Source organism: Taudactylus pleione, unplaced genomic scaffold, assembly GCF_031769625.1.
Source record: "Taudactylus pleione unplaced genomic scaffold, aTauple2 ptg000236l, whole genome shotgun sequence".
Classification (NCBI taxonomy): Eukaryota; Metazoa; Chordata; class Amphibia; order Anura; family Myobatrachidae; genus Taudactylus; species Taudactylus pleione.
This window is the reverse complement of record NW_028284638.1, coordinates 4981405-4999775: the sequence shown is the minus strand read 5'-3', so window position 1 is coordinate 4999775 and position 18371 is coordinate 4981405. Positions and strand designations below refer to the sequence as shown.

The 18371-nt window shown below is 40.0% G+C and overlaps 1 protein-coding gene across 4 annotated transcripts in view; it reads left to right on the top strand.

Annotated features, from left to right (window-relative positions):
• Nucleotides 1-13324, top strand: part of NPNT (nephronectin) — a 120733-nt gene extending 107409 nt beyond the window's left edge. For all 4 annotated transcript variants that reach the window (XM_088479476.1, XM_088479477.1, XM_088479475.1 and 1 more), the window contains 4 exons: nt 1825-1911; nt 4899-4997; nt 9109-9365; nt 9873-13324. In XM_088479476.1, the coding sequence (XP_088335602.1) occupies nt 1825-1911; nt 4899-4997; nt 9109-9365; nt 9873-9965 (536 nt within the window). In that variant the 3' untranslated portion in view covers nt 9966-13324. The remainder of the gene's footprint in view (nt 1-1824; nt 1912-4898; nt 4998-9108; nt 9366-9872) is intronic.
• The last annotated feature ends 5047 nt before the right edge of the window (nt 13325-18371 follow it).

Here is an 18371-nt window from a genome sequence, read left to right as displayed (position 1 = left end):
TAGTTTACCTCCTTACAGGAGTCTAGTAACATCTTTAAAAGACTTTCTCAAGTTCCATGCTGTTGTTAGTGGACTTACGATAACGTGTTATTCATCATTAGCATTGTGATGTAATATTCTCTCCATTAAGAAAAGCTCTCATAAATCCAATATCTCCTACAGATATTCTCATTTATAATTGTTTTAATCACGTGTCAACATCTTTCATAGCTCAGTACAAATTAGGCATTATAAGAACATGCAGGTGAAGCAGGACTGAGAATCTGTCTCAAAGAAAATAAAAGCTTACACTCTAAAGACAGTATATAGCTTGGAAGGATGCACTCTCATGAAGGTATAGCAGAGACTCTTCATAATTCTACACTATTTAGATAATAGTTTAAAGGGAGTTTATAAATAGGGGGTAGTCTGGAAGAATACTCTGACACTACTGCAAAAATGTTACATCTTTCCTATGTAACAGTAATGCTAGGAATAGTTCTACAGCTTTACATTTCCTAAAGACTACTGCAATTGTTGTATTTACAAACTTTACTAAAGTGAGAAAAAAATATAGATTGTTATCATACTTCCCACACAATAATACAAAGCAAACACCATAAGCATAATTAAAAATGGAAACCTGCCTTTCACACAGTTACTAAACTCAGACAGGCACGGAGCTGGGGGGTTTCCTGTTGCCCATGTTTGCTTATTTTTGCATGCATGCGGCTAATATGGCAGCAGTGCAGCTCAGTTTCACTTACATCAAAGACACCTCAGAATTCCATGTACACCTGTAGCGGGCCAATCAAACATGCTCAGAGAGGAACATGTTTGTATTTATTCTCTGAGCAACATACTGTAGGAAGGTGGCAATGAGAAGGGATAATCAGAGATTGCAATGTGATATATGGGAGGGCACTGTAATTTGGAGGAGGAATGAAGATGGGAATGATAGGGAGCAATGAGAGGGTATAGTGGGGCTGATAATAAGGCATACTAGGTGGCAAAAAGCCTGAGGGAGGATGTTATTTATAAAGACGTGTATATAGGTACGCACTCGCATTACCATATCATCATATTGAGGACCAAGTCCCTAGAATAATCTGAAATGAGGGCTGCACTCTACAGACTTAGCAAGAACTTTCAATATTTAATGATAGGAAGATATAGAAACAAGGTAACCGTCAACGTTTTGGTCTATCGCTGAGACATTTGTCACATATATGAAATGTGTATTTGTGTGGTTGTACTAAATGTTCTTCGGAACATATATGTGCAGAATGTTGAAAAAAACCCTCTAGAAATCCTGCGATCGCTCCTGAACCTGAGATGATGAGATTTAGCTACTGTACATCCATTTTGTTGCAAAGCCCTCAACTTTTTTTAAACTATTGATGAATTCCCATTGGTAACCACTGTGGGCTATTTGCAAAAGATAAAATATCCAGCAGCCCATCAAAAACACATATTTCCTTTCATTAAAGCAACTTTTGAAGAAAAAGTTTTGGGCATAGACCAATGCATGGTACCTGTATCATCTTCCAAAGATTTACTCTCTTTTCTATGGACAGCTATAGGTATATTTCTGTGACAAAAACAGGAACGGTTAACAAGAATTATGTTGTGCGAGATCTTCCGAGCACACATAAGTCAGTAATAATAATAATACAAATAAATATAATTGATGAAAATGGAAAGGTACGTTAAAATATTATCTGGATTCCAAAAAAAAAATCTATATTATATTTAGGCTATTACTTTCCTGCATAATTCTTTGTTAATAGTCTTAGATACGAAGAATTATTAGCACCTCCATAAAGTTTATGTATTTATTTGCAGTTCCACGGCATGAAAATGACATCATTTTTCACTTTGATGTTGAGAAGGGGCTCAGTGCAGATGAGGATGAAGAAAATGATGATCCAGGTAATGCTTTATATGCAAACATGTATTTCCCATATTTTTAAATGTTCAGCACTGCTTATTTTAGAGAATGCCATTTACTAGCCTAGGGTCACTTTCTGGTACTGTGACCTCAATGTATATTTGTATGCTATTTATGATTATTTTGTGTATCAAAAATTAAACATTTCTGAGTAACTATATGAATATTATTCAAATTCAATTTATTACTAACTTATTTAGCCAAATTCAGGTATATGTATTTTGCTTCTCTTTGTCACTTACTGAAAAGCTGTTAACCCTCATTACTTTTCATTAATAAGAAAATATGTTGTATATTTTAAAGCTGTCAGTCAGGTCACTTTATAATATGGGCCACATATGTTATATTGGTGAGTACAGTACTTGGAAATCCTACTGGATTAGAAACATTTTATTCCCCATTTCTACAGAATATGAATGAAATAAACATTTTAATGTTATTATAATACTAACTCCTCCATTTTATTTCTGAAATATATTATGCTTATTACTAATAAGTATATATCTATCGTTCTTTTTTAATTCAATTATAACTAGATTACAAGTTTCTCCAGTATGATAATATGAAACAAATACATGTACATATGTATTCAGCCTTCACAGGTTTTCAGTTGTTATAAGTGTTCTCCATTTAATAGGCCACACTGACGCCATGTTAGACAGGGATAACAATTCTCTCTCATTCCTTGTGCCCGTAGATACAGGACTAGAAGGCACATTTCTTACTCCATTGTCCCCAAACTATGTATCCAGTCAGGTAGTTGACATTCAGAAGGTCGAAACCAGAATTTTCATAGGTTTTTAATGTCTACAGTCAGAATATCAACATGGACAATAGGTCGACAACCAATACGTTGACATCCAATTAGATCAACGTGGTTAAAATGTCGACATGTTCAGAATTTCGACTCATGTTTTTTTGTTGATGGTTAGGTTTAGGGTTAGGTTTAGAGTTAGGATTACTGTTAGGTTTAGGCTAAAATAAGTAAATAAACATATGTTGACATTCTGGTGTCGACATGGTAAATGTTGGCAATTTAATGTAGACCTAATTGTATGTTAACATTGGTCGTCAACCTATTGTCCATGTCAGCATTCTGACTGTTGACATTCAGAACCTGTCAACATTCTGGTGTTGGCATTGTAACTGTCGACCTTCTAAATGTCGACAATTCATACCACCTCCCCCCCCCTCCGCCTCCCCAAATTATGGTATTGAGACTGAATACTTGCATAAAGAACAATAAATATATGGCAGGAAATGAAGAATAGCGTATGGAAAGAACACATTTAGCACCTGACAATCAGTTATAAAATAAGAAGGCAATGCTTGTGCTTACAGTACATTACCAGATGGCAATGTATAAGTGGGGGTTGTGCTTATTTTTTATAAACATTGAGCTCTCCAATTAGGGGACAGCACAATGTTACATTTGCAAGTAACAGCCAATCATAGAGAGAGAGATAGCAGAGTATCCACTGTATGCTCCGGGTATGCTGACTACATCCCATATGCACTGACTTCTTTATACTGGTCTTAAATAATTTCTTAACAATAAACCCCATATACTGTATGATCCCGCGAATTCCGTTGCTTCTTAATTTTCCCAATATGTTCAATGTTCCTATAGACTGGCACACATGGAGCATGACTCCTCCAGAGTAATGGTGCAATCAGAGAACCTGTTCCTAAATTATCTGGTGTGTTCTCTCTTTGGCAGCTGCCAGGTCATGCATTTAGTGTGTATATAGCCTGCTCTATCTGTATATGTTCCCTGCCAACAGTACAGCCTCAAACACATCTCCCTCTACAAACCTGACCATCTGTAAATCATCCCACAGGTAATCTGCCCTGTCCCTGGTATAATCATATCCTATTCCCAGCTCCCCCTCTCACCATAGCTAAGGAATTACCAGTTTTCTTGCCTTCAACAATATCAGCAACTTATCTCCGTTTCATAGTGATAATGCTCTGCTTCTGCTTATTACACCTGTATGCAATCTCCTGGGCTGGGAACTTGTGCTGTACTCACTGAGGCAGCATATCAGCCAATACCTGGCTCACTGTTTATAAAGGTGCACACAGATATACCGATATACTTACGATCCGACGATGTGTCCGATTTCCCTTGAAATTCTCCCTGGCAGCTCAGCACACGATCAGTACACGATCAGCACACGCTATGCTGTCCAATCTTCATACGATCTCCTGCAGCCAGACTTTTTTATATTGCATTGTGTCCTAGATTGTCAGATCTGCCGTACTGCACGGCAGATCTGAAGATGCGATGTGCGACCTGCGGGGACGCGCATCGCATCGTGATCGTGAGTGGGGACTCACGATTTGGCCATTTTTCACCTAATCTGTCCTTCCAATGTGTCGGAATCGGCCAGATCGGGAAAAAAATCGCTATGTGTGTGGGCACCTTAACTTTCTTTTTTTATTTTTCTTTATGTGTCTGTTCATACATATGAAACATCTGCATAAATGCAAAGCTGTAATAGAGTCTCAGCCAATGGCATGGATGCAGGTTGCAGAGTAGTAATTACATCCATTCCAGGAACATCACTACAAGTGCTTGCACCACAAATCAATGCATGAAGCAGCTGTCTTCCATGGGCTGTAAACGTAATCATTAGGATATAGAGCTCTAACGGATATCAGCATATATTGGTGCGCTACACCTCACCTACAGCATCATCTACACAAAATACAGAAAGGGTGTAAAAACCTTCAATAAATGTTTCCTTCCACTATCCTATGAGAAATGTGAGTAATGCTTCTTATTCTTACTATTAATAGTTACATTATACCCATGGCTTTTTGGGATGTAAAAAAAATAGAACTTTGCCAACTGCTCTCTATGCACATATCAAGTGAACGTTGGTTGTTGATTTATTTTCTCTTCTAGTGTTATGTGAGTATACTTAGCAACTCACAATAATAATACATTTGGTCTATTTTGCAGGAGTCTTGGTTCACAGCTGTAACTTCGACAGTGGTCTGTGCGGCTGGATTAGAGATAAAGAAAATGATTTACACTGGGAACTTGTCAAAGATGCCTTAGGTAACACTCTTCCTGATTACAGTATTTGCTTAAGTTAAGCGCAATGAAGATATAAAACTTAAAAATATGTTAAGGTGTTCATTTGACAGTCCCATATTGTGCAATAAAGGGCATAAACTGCAGAATACAAATTTCTGCTGTGATTTGGGGCTGACAACCATAGGAGAGTTACAAAGTGCAAAAAAAGAGCAGTTTAGCAAAATTTAGCCCATCATGCACACTGTAAATTCCTAGGTGTTGCACCAGTACATCTGAATGGAGGGCCTGAGGGCCTGATTCAGAGCCGCTCGTAAGCGGCCGCTCGTTCGCTCCGAGCGATGTTCGCACATCTGCGCATGCGTATGGGTCGTAATGCGCATGCGCCAACCAGTCATTGCGGTCGGAAATCGTGCGCTCGCAAAACAGCGAGGGCCTGCTAATTTGAGTGACAGAATGAGGCGTTTTTGGGTGGTAACAGGGGAAGGTGCTTGAAAACGGGGAGTGGAGATCCGAACGCAGGCGTGCCAAACGGTCAAAACAGGCATTTAATGGGTGTGCATAATTAACAAAGCAGCGTCATCGACCACGTCACTTGGTTGTCTTTTAGCCTGAACTGCTCGCAGTGATTGCGGGAAGTAAAACCTACCACAAGCACTGCGAGCAGTTCAGACGCCTTTCGATGTACTCAATCTAATAAGTAGCAGAGATGACGTATGATGCGAACGGCCAGGGGGCGTCTTTACAAAATAGGGAGCGCATGTTTCGTTCGCTCTCTCAGACATAGAGGCGTCAACAGACCGCAAAGAGTGAGCGCTCAATTTAAATAGCTGGACCCTTTTTCTGAACGACCGTTCGCAAATAGCGTCCGGCTCTGAATCATGCCCTGAGTCCGATCCATACGCAAATGCCATCACCGCTGCGATCTCTCACGGATCACAATAGCGAAAATATACTAATCTCTCCAAAGCTTACCCGAGCATAGGGACGCCCACTACTGCATACTCATATCCGTCCGATGATGTGCACAATGTGACCATCGGAAACATCGATGTAGATCTGGCTGCCACGCAGCTTGTAAGTCAAGTCTGACATCTCAGCTCTCATGCTGTGAAGGTGATCGCAATGGCTAATTTATGCACGCCCATGGTACAGAGTTTAAACTGTCACGACACGCCTGCGTTTGCCTAACCACCCCCCGTTAACACCCCCAAATGCTGACTACCTGTCACTCACTTTGCGAGTGAATCCTTTGTGCAAATGTAATCGCAAATAAATTGCCGCTCGTGCGCAGCATGGCTTTGGCGCATGTGCTATGACTAACTATTGCTCAATCTGTGTAAACATCAGCATTTGTGTACAGATCTGAATCGGACCCACAATCTGAAGAGGGGCACAGTGAAAAAATGTAAACGGGGACAAAGTCCAACCTCTTCCTTTACCTTATCTTCCTTCACCTTATCTTTTCTATAGAGCGGACCATGGAATGTGCCTCTCCAGACTTTGTTTTCATTTCATTAGTCTTCAGTTGCCTAGCAGCTGCTTCATCTAGGCATTATCAAATACTTTCTAATAAACCTCCCTTGCACCAAATGTAATATAAGCCTGAAATAGGACAGAAACATGATTTGCTTACAAGACCACATATTTTATCAATTGTAATCAATGATGGTGGTCAAGAAAGCATTTCAGCCAATCAGCAAAACACAATATAACCAAATGAGGGCATACGCCCTGATGCAACCCGAGTTTTAGAAAACCCACCTCCTCATAACTGTCACAATAATGAATCCTCCACAAAGGTATGACAGATACATCTGACTTCAAAGGTGAAGTCAACAACAACCACCTCTTGTGCAATCTGTGGTCACTGAAGAGCAATGCTTTCACAAAGCAAGGAATAAAAATACATTACAACAAAACACATTTAAAACAGTTACTACATTGACAAGAAGTACAGTAATAAAACAAAACATTTAAAATCGGTGGGACGCTAAAAAGAACCATGACAAATGTGCAGGGCAGGTGGGAAAATAAACTGTAAAGAGGAGAGAGTTCACCCAACCCATTTATCACCTCCATAATTCCCACTGTCTTGCATCCCATAGGCGCAACCTGCCCGTCTAACAAGGAACACTCCACCCCATTTATCAACGAACAGACTAGGCCAGGCCTCCTACCTAACCTGGACACTTGAGTGCTGTCAGCCTAATAATGCTCCCTGAGTCCCTGATATCTTTCTCCTCGTATTGAAATCTTGTCTTTGCACTACACCCTGCAAAAATAGATGAACTGGTGTACCCACTCTATATAATTCCCATCAGCCTTCACAAGCTTCTGCTCCTCTGGAAACTCAGGCATTTTGGAGGACATCTAGGAACACTTGCACACATTAGAATATACAGCATCATCAGAGATGATTTCCTGCTGAGCCCTCACTGTATTGCACTACAGATATGAAGCCCAGTGTGTTACCTTAAAAATGAAGAGTTTATTGTTATTTAAAGTGATTATTTATGTAAGGAGTTTGTGGAGAACCTTTCAATGACTTAGAGGGAGATGTAACAAAGCTTGGAGAGAGATAAAATACCAATCAATCAGCTCCTAACTTTCATGTTTCAAACACAGCCTGTAAGATGACAGTTAGGAGCTGATTGGTTGATACTTTATCTCTTTCCAAGCTATGATAGATCTCCCCAGAGTGAAGGTGCGTATCCACTACACGAGAGTGGAACGACTGTACGATTACAACATCGTAATCGTTCATCATCCTGTGCAGTGGATAATGTGCCCACACTGAGCGATATGTCATTCAGTGCAGGCACACTCTCTCATCCCCGAACATGCACAACCTGACAATCTCGTCAGGTTGGCCTGCATGTTCAGGTGATGAAAAAATCCCAACAACGACCAGCGGGAACGCACATCGCTGGTCGTTGCCGGCATAATGACTGCACGATTAATGAGCAATTGAATGATAATGATGTCGTAATCGTTCATTCGCTCATTTTTCTCGTGTAGTGGATACGCGTCTTTACATTTGTTGCTTTTAAGTATTTAAACATTACCAACAAGAGAAAATGTAATTTCCTTTTTTTTGCCAGTTACCTTACAGTATGATGATATAAATAATTATAACTGTGTAGAGGTCACATAGTATAGAATGACAGAAGAATATTTTGGAATTTAATCTGTTTTGAAATGTGAAGTTATTTGAGAACAGTCTGAGCTATCAATGGGAAAAGCAACTAACATGGCTACAAACCTACTACTGAGATAAATTAAACTTTCCACCCTTATTAGCAGCACCATGACAATAACATATATATTATATATAATTTAATAATATAATACATAATAATATTTATTGCTATTTCTCTTTGCAGGCCACCTAATAAATTAAAAAGTAATCATGCACTAATAATATTATTTGTAACAAGTTTTTAACAGCAAAAAATTACATTTCTAGAAAACAGTATACTGTAGTTATTCAGTGCTTGTACATTATTAATGACAAATTGAAGTCACAAAGCTGACTCGCAGACATGAAAGAGAACCCCAGATTTAGAGGTGCTGTATAAAATAAGTTTTATGGCCAGGTCATTGAGTGATACACCAATCCACTACAACAGCTCTACTCACTTCCCGAGACTATTTCATGCCAATAAAAACATCACAAGTACCCAGACGTATTACTTTTCCCAGACTGCAAGAAATTGTAAAGATGGCACTGCAATAAATCTGCCCTACATGATACTAGCAAAATACTGAGGCATATACTGCCGCAAATCAAGCCTTTGGCAAATCTTTTTATCATTTTGAAACTGTGCATCCACTTAATTGCTTAGGTTAATGAATGTACAAAAATGTATTCTTTATTTATTACCGTTTATTTATATAGTGCTAGCATATTCCGTTGCGCTTTACAAAACTTAAATATTAATTGAAGCAAGTTAGCTTATTTTCACAGTTCTCGCTCTGCATTTATATAAATGTGCGTATGTGTATATTCATTTGATGTAATACAGTTTGATGGATTTAATATACAATTGTCATAGAAAGTTACACCCAAATGGTGTTTTTGTGTATATAGCACATTGTCCTATGTTAAATATTATTGCTGGCTTATACTTAGGAGGACAGTACCTAACTGTCATGGAGCCCAAAGGAAGATCTGGAAAAGTAGCACGGTTAGTCCTTCCCCTTGGACACTTATCGTACTCTGGAGACCTGTGCCTGTCATTTAGACACTTGGTGTCTGGAGAAAACTCTGGGAGACTGCAAGTCTTTGTAAGAAGATCTGGCCATCATGGGCCGGCACTGTGGGGAAGAAGAGGCAGTATTGGCTGGGGAGAGACACATATAACCCTACCCGCGTCTGGTGTCAAAAGTGTAAGTGAAACAATTTTAAATACACGTTTTGAATATTTTTAATTACATTTTTAGTTTGTGTGAGTCTGCTTTCTACTCCAAAAAGGTGTCCTGCCTTGTCACACTGTCCCGTTAATGCATGCTGTAGCCCTCACCTTCACTGAAATTTTACTATGACTGATCACCCTCATTCTTCCTTTAATCTATGTCACTATTTAGCCCATATAATAAAATATTCTGCTAAGCCCCCGCCTACAAGGAGATAAACACATTTAAATGTGCAGTACTGTATGTTATACAGTAAGGTTAAGCAATGTACCATAAGAAACGTACTGTATAAATGTGTGCAATTGCAAAACAGGAAACACCTATTTTGCAACAATATGTTAAACTATTCCAGAAATGGTCAAATTTCCACATAGATAATGATGGGTAAAGAAAATAATGACAACACAGGCCTAAATTAGATTACTGATTGTTGTTATATTTCACCAAATAGGACCATAATTATTTTTATTTATTTCATAGATTATCTTCAAAGCAGAACGAGGGAAAGACAGAACAGGACAAGTTGGCCTTGATGATGTCAGTGTGCAAAGAGGGCACTGTCCTAAAGCATAAAACTCACCACATTTGCAGCTAGTGTATGACGACCCACCAGAGGAGGGGGACAGGGAAATTAACACAAATTACCAAATCTGTTGTGTAAAGGAGAGACAACAAATTCACAGCCAAGGAGAACTGAAGGTCTTTGCATTCACTCCTTACAAAAATGACAACAGGCACAAGAACTTTGTAGCAAAAATCTTTTTTAGAGATTATATCAATGTGCTATGCTTCCCAATACTTTATACACACTACCAAAGAACATTTCCTGAGCAACTGACGAAGAAAATCAGGAGAAACATGTCTGGACTGGTGTGGAGTTCATTCTTGAAATATGTGTGCTTGAGCTTCTGAGAATACTAGAACCACTAATATTAAGTGACTTTTACCAAGTTAACTCCAATCGTAATGGAGAAAAAAGCTTTGTAAATGCATATTGTATACCTAAGTATTTATCAATGGAATTTAGCTACACAACTTGTATGGGTATAGCATTTATTTAATTACTTTGAACAGCTTTTTAGGTCAGTCAGTCCCCAAGTCCTCATCCAGGACAGATAATTGGTGCTTTTTTAATAGGTTTTGTTGACCATATAAGAAAGGTCGAAGATGTACTTTATGTCCATAGTAAACTTATTTTTGTTGCTCTCTCAGTCTTGAATACCTGTGTATAATTATCTACATGCTAATGCTTGAAATTATTTTGTCTACCACATCTAAAGATAATAAGATCATTGATATCACGACAGGGACGTGCAGTCAGGGTAAGCAGAGCCTCCCCTGTTATACTCCTGAGATCTGATATAAAAATGATTAGAATAATACAAATAAGATATTTATAACTTATAACATCTTCTTTGTTTGTTGTAATACTTTTATAGTTAACAATCACCAGCTTTGTGGAGCTCCCTGGGTAAGCAGGGAGATGAGGCAGCAACAGCTCAGCCTCGCTTCTGTATAGTCAGACACTGCTTGCAGAGCTGGGGGTGGGGACACACCACAGGCAGTATGCTGCACAGAAAGAAAGCCAATAGAGGCATGCCTCTGAGTATGGGGGGGGCATGCCTTGAGCACTGATGGAAGAGAAGACACAATGATGCCGGTAGACGAATCAATGGACTCTGAAGCTTAGTGTAGGGAGGGGAGAGTTACAGTGAGTAGGGGGTGAGACAGGCTCACAGCACTCAGACCCATCTTCATGGGTGCCTCCCCAGGCATTGACCTCTACACACGTCACTGTATCATGGATGTTTTCTCCGCTAGATTTTGAACTGAAGCTTACTTTTAAGACTTGCATCATTTATTTTTTCCCTAAAATATGTGTGCTGCTTGTCCTTATATAGTACATATGTAGCAGTATGCATAAAGCATGTCAGTGAGGTATGCAGATGGAATTTAGAACACAATCAAAAACATACATTGTCCATAGCAGATGGTGCATGAGATTAACTGGACAGGCTGTGATGTCCAGTTACAGGTATTGGAAGAACTAAACTAACTATGCAAAGAGGCTTGTTTGTGTGCAGCATTTGTCAGTGGGAGGGAAACAAGTAAATGACAGCAGTACAGTAGGTTGGAAAGGCAGAGCAAAACAGTAGGCAGCACTAAGGCGGAAGCAACCCAAATGTGGATTGAAAAAAGAAGACAAACTCCCGTGAGTAGATGACTTACAAAACAGGGACACTATTACATTGTACGGTTTACTAGATAGAGCATATTAATAATGAAATCCCCCTTACCACACAGTGTTACATTTTCCGGTGTGCAATAAGTCAATTTTCAGCAGATGTGATCAGGACAATACTGTAGTTCACTATATGTAGAAAGAGAACAGTAAGCTTGCGTTATGGCCCAAACATAAAAGTTGTGCATTTCAGACAAGAAAATATACATGAATCACATGTAGTGTTTGTGATATTTGATGCTAAATGTGTTCAGTCATTGGAGATACTTTAATAAATAAAAATTATGTATTATAATGTGTATATTAAATTCATATTACTTTTCTCATCATAAATAATGATAAATGTTAACAATTAATATGCTACAAAGTTATATTAAAATAAGTTCATCAAGAAAATACAAATACATTTGTACTTATTTTACTAAAAGTAATGTTTTTATATGTATATTAGAATATTGGAAGGACTTGGCAAGCTGTAACCATTCCACGCTGTAGTAGGCTGTATCTGCACATTACTCACAATTACCGTAAGTTTCATATTACGGTTGTATCCGGAATGCGTCATTCTACAGTAGGAGTTTGTTTTCAGGGTTTAAAATAAACCATTAATTAGGTTATTATAAGATGATACCAGAAATAAAAAAATATTTGTAAGATGATATAGATAATAAAAACATGTTGTGTGCCTGCCTTATAAATGCAACATCTAAATCTGCAGCAGAAATTACTATCATATGTAATAAATAAATCTATAATAAATAAGATACAATTGATGCTCAATATAAATGTGAATTCAAATTCCAAACACTGTAATATTTAAAATATATATATAAATATATACGGAAGGTACAACATACATTTATTCTCTAACTCATTAATAGTATAGAAATACAAAATACTAGTACAATATAAACATAGCGGAGACCCTGGTCTGTGAATCTAGTTGCTGCGATATATTTCACTGGGTTGGAGAATTTGTTGTCTTCGTTCTCTGGACACATTATTGGTGCATCTGCCACCCAATCAGTGCTCTCAACAGAAGAGATGTCTGTAGCTTTGATATACAGTAATCTCCTGTAACAGGTAAATATGTCTGTTGCACAGTATCTACAAGTATACATTGTATAACCTGCACAGGATACTGTGGAAACCTGTTGTGACCATTTGAATGATTATCCATTGTTCTACATCATGTTCTGTGAAGTGCAGAAGTCTGCTCCCTGTCCATTATTCCCCCAAAAATAAAAAAATCCATTTATGTAAATGCACTGTTACAAATATACACAGTGTATATACACATAAAATACATCACCCAGTTTCCAAAAGGATAAAAGGATTTATACCAGGACTTACAAAGTAATCATCAATCAAATAAAAGCCATACAGTCCAGGGTCCTCCATCGATTTCTCATTTGAGCAACAAAATAAATAGTAATGTAATTTCAGTTTCATAGTCCAAGTAAAACATATGGCACATGTTCTATTCTTATATTGTGTTTGTATTTTGCATTGTATACTTTTTAATGTTATCATGTATTGTGACTTCTGAATGTTGCTGCTGGCATAGTTATCAGTGATCTCTGTTTTTTTGCTCTTGCATATTGTTTGTGTTCTATTGTCACCTGACATTCCAGTTCACAGTTATAGTATGCACCATTGGAATTTATCATTAATAAATACAAACATAATATTTGTATAGTCCAAGTCTGTGTATTTAATAAATGTCATTGTTTTCACAGATTCTTTTTGATTGCATATTTCTGTGATATTGATTACATGTACTGTTCATTTTGCTGGCATTATTTATCCCTAATTTATATCAGCACTACTACTGGAAACATACAGTATGTTTAGCCTTTGGTGATTGTGGGCACCAGTGCAGGCAGCCCGTTGCTGCTGCGCCCTCTGCTGAGCGTGCAGCATAACACTTAATGAAGGTTTTTTTTTGTGGGAGGGGGCGTGGTCATTCCTCCTTGGATTTGTACATACCACTACCAGTACCCGGACACATCAGAGCTAGTTCTCCTGTAAAAGACAATGGCCCTGGAGAGGGGGAACCCCTCTATTGGTGGGGCCCCCGCCATCCCAGGGACCTGGGCTGACTAGTAATCAGGTATAATGCTTTGGCCGGGGGACCAGGTGAATGGGTTCCCCCAGCTGGGGCATTACACCCCCACTAGAAAGAGTCTGGTGCTGGTTTTGGAAAATATGGGGGACCCCTACATCTTTTGTCCCCTGTATTTCCAAAACCAGGACCGGCTCACTGAGCCCAGTGCTGGTTGTACAAAATACAGGGGACCCCTACATCTTTTGTCCCCCGTAGTTTCACAATCGGAACCAGCAAAAAGCCTGGTGCTGGTTGTGCTTTTAGAGGGGGACTCCACATATTTATTTATTTTTTTTAACACTTTACAACCATTTTACTCACGGAAGCATGCACGGATCTCACTGATCTGTGCATGCATCTGTGTAATTCACAGCTGCTCATGCCAAAAATTCCAGCATGAAGCTGGTCTATTCTTTTGAGGATTTGAAGTTTGAGTTCATGTTCGATTTGGACATGGGCATGCAAAATCGAACAAGACATCACTATTCAAAATCGAACCAAATCAAATTCTATTTAGAAAAGGCTTCCAAAATCGAATTTTAGTAAATACGGGATTTTGACACGGATTTCCACATTTGATTTAATTTGATTTTAGGTGAGCTAAGTTGAACATAAAATCGAACTTTGATAAATATACCCCTAAATCTGCATATAATCTTGTGCTATCATTGAGATTAGCAATTCAGTTTTACTCAGCTTTGGTTCTCAAAACCGGCATCTTATTGGCTATCTGGCTCTCGCGTTTTGGATAGCCAATAAGATAAATCCACACTAATTTGGTGAAAAGAACAGAGTCAAAACCAAACCGCTCAACTCTAGATATTAAAGAATGAAAATGTCGCTGCAAAGTCCTTCCTGCTACTACTTTAGGTCCACCAACTTCTCTAATATTTTCTCTAACTGCTGGATTCTTCCTAATAGACATCCTAAATTAATGAAGTGGCATCAACACAGCCTTTATGATGTGCATCATGGGTGCGTAAATGCCCTACTAAATGCATCATTTGCTGTTTTCAGGGGATATCTCGCAAATTCCTTTTGATAAATATGCCCATAAAAGTTTTAATAGAGGATGTCTAGCAATGCATTCCCTGTAACTGCACTAATTTATGGTACAGTATTTAAAATTTAAAATTCTTAAGTGAAAAGATTTTTGGAGAAAAAGCTTGGAATGTGCTGGTAAATATTTTCAACTTTTCTAAAAAAATATAGTGTGATTATTATATGCTTAGATATTTTTTGTTTATTATTATGGTGTCAGACCAATAACATGGCTCACTTTTATTTACAGTACATGTTAATGTCCTAAAGACCTTCCTACACACACACTCAGACCAAAATAATCCTGTTGTACGAGATGTAGTTACGATCCCGGCGTTTGGGATGCCGCGATCAGAATACCTGTGCCAGATTCCCAACAGCAGTCGTAATCGCGCGCGCCAGAATCCCGACCTCTGGCATCTCGATTGTAAGTACTATGTGTGACACAAGTCAGATTAGGGGTTCCTCTCCTGGGTAGAGGACTCCTTCCTTACACACACAGCAGCTGGGAAACAGCACGCCAGACTGGATTCGAGTACAAGCTGGTCGGCGCCAGTCTTTATTGTGCAAAACAGAAATAACATAAAGAAATCATAAACGTAAATCCTAGCCCTGGCTGGGCTCTAACTTTACAGGTGGTTCCCTCACTACAAGAACCTGCCAGGGCCTAATGCCCTCACCAGCAACAAGGCACAGCACAGTACTTACAAATAGGTTTTTCAAGTGTCTCTGAGCAAACTCCCTGCCTGCTCTCCCAGGTGAGACACTCAGCCCTAAACACACTAGGCTTATATTGGCCACTCTCAGGTGGAAACCCTAACAAGCCTGTTACCAGGCTGCAAGACCCAAAACCTGGAGTGGCCGTGGGTGGAGCCCTCCCTCTCCTCTCACCCACAACCCCCAGGTCCCAAACCGGCTTTTCAAAAAGCCGAGACTCAAGCCTGCTACACTGCAGACTTTCTCCTGGGGGTTTAAAACACATAAGACAGGAATCTGGGACAAATGTACCTGCCACAGACCACTTTACCAGTGATCCTATCACATATCCCCCCCCTTTGTTTCGACCTGTGGGGCGGAACAACTGAAGCCCCCAAACAATGAACGCGTGACAATGCGTCTGCATTGGCCAGCTGGCTTCCTGGCCTGTGTTCCACTGAAAATGTAAAAGTTTGTAACGCCAAGAACCATCTCGTAATTCTCGCATTACTGTCCTTATTTTCGGACATCCACTTCAAAGGGGCATGATCAGTGATCAATTTGAACTTTCTTCCAACCAAGTAGTACCTGAGAGCCTCTAACGCCCACTTTATGGCCAACGCCTCCTTCTCCACTGTGGCATAGTTTCTCTCATGTACATTCAACTTTCTGCTTAGATAGAAAATAGGGTGTTTCTCACCCTTCTTGTTCTGGGACAGGACCGCTCCTATACCTACTTCTGATGCATCGGTTTGTACTATGAATTCCCTGTCAAAATTAGGAGTCATCAAGGCTGGTTGGGAACACAACGCTACTTTCAACTCCTGAAAAGCTTTCTCTGCCTCAGGACTCCATTCTACCATGACTTTTTGTTTGCCTTTGGTCAGGTCAGTCAGTGGGACTGCCATGGTGGCAAAGTTGGGTATAAACCTCCTGTAGTACCCCGTAATTCCCAAGAAGGCTCTCACCTGCTTCTTATTCAGAGGCCGTGGCCAGTTTTGTATGGCATCAACCTTATTGAGCTGAGGCTTTATCAGGCCTCTGCCAATGGTGTATCCCAGATATTTTACTTCCTCCATGCCTAGACAACACTTTTTTGGGTTGGCTGTCAAACCTGCCTTATAGATGGAGTCCAACACTGCTTGTACCCTGGGTAAGTGAGACTGCCAATCAGGACTATGAATGACCACGTCATCCAGATAAGCAGCCGCATACCGTCTATGGGGCCTTAGAATCCTGTCCATCATTCTTTGGAAGGTAGCAGGTGCCCCATGTAGCCCGAAGGGCAACATCTTGTACTGAAACAAGCCCTCTGGCGCTGAAAAAGCTGCCTTTTGTTTGGCGCTCTCGTTTAACGGTACTTGCCAATACCCTTTGGTTAGGTCAAGAGTGGTTAAATACCTTGCCATCCCTAGTCTCTCAATCAGTTCATCCACTCTTGGCATCGGGTAGGCATCGAATTTTGAAACACTGTTCAACTTTCGGAAGTCATTGCAGAAACGCACACTCCCATCGGGCTTTGGAATCAACACAATGGGACTTGACCATTCACTATGTGATTCTTCAATAACCCCTAACTCTAGCATATTTTTTATTTCTTTCGACACTGATTCTCTTTGTGCTTCTGGTAACAGATTAACTTGTGCTTCTGGCTTTAGATTAACTTTAACCCCTGGGTCAGTGATTATGTCATGTTTAATGACCGAGGTTTTCCCAGGTGCGTCAGAGAACAGCACCCTATTTCTGATTAGAAACTCCTTGACCTCTTGTTGTTGAATTGCCGACAGAGTTTTTGCCACCGTCACTTCGGGAACTAAGGGCCCTGGATTTACTGGAGGGGCTCGGACGGCCGACAGTACCGTTTTATCTTTCCAGGGCTTTAACAGATTTATATGGTATATCTGTTCCGGCTTTCTTTTCCCCGGCTGGTAAACTTTGTAATTGACCTGTCCCACTCTTTCTAAGATTTCAAAGGGCCCTTGCCATTTAGCCAAAAGTTTATTTTCCACAGTGGGAACCAACACTAACACTCTGTCCCCAGGAGCAAAGCTGCGTAACCGAGCATTGTGGTTGTATACCCTCTGCTGTGCCTGTTGAGCCTGTTCCAGGTGCTCTTTCACTATCGGCACTACCGCAGCAATTCTCTCCTGCATTTGAGAAACATACTCAATCACCGTTTTGTAAGGACTAGACTGCCCCTCCCATGTCTCTTTGGCAATGTCTAGTAACCCCCTTGGGTGTCTCCCATACAACAAGTCGAAGGGTGAAACCCGGTGGAGGACTGGGGAACTTCTCTTATGGCCAACAATAAATACGGCAATAAGTAATCCCAATCCCTACCATCCTTGTCGACCACGTTCCTAAGCATGTGTTTTAACGTCTTGTTAAACCTCTCGACCAGCCCATCGGTTTGGGGGTGATAAACCGAAGTTCTTAACTGTTCAATCTTGAACAGGCGACATAACTCTTTCATGACTTTTGACATAAATGGTGTACCCTGGTCAGTAAGTATCTCCTTAGGTATACCCAGCCTGCTAAAGACATGAACTAGCTCTCTGGCAATGGTCTTGGTTGACGTATTGCGCAATGGGATCGCTTCCGGGTACCTGGTAGCATAATCCATTATGACCAGAATATACTGGTGTCCCCTGGCAGACTTCATTAAGGGTCCAACCAAATGCATCGCTATTCTTTCAAACGGCACCTCTATAATAGGCAATGGAACTAGTGGACCCTTAAAATGTGGCCTGGGAGCATGATACTGACACTCAGGGCAGGATGCGCAAAAGTAAGACACCTCTTTATGAAGCCCGGGCCAGAAAAACCTCTGCATTATTCGCTTAGTGGTTTTCTCTACCCCTAGATGGCCTGCCGTTATATGACCATGGGCCAG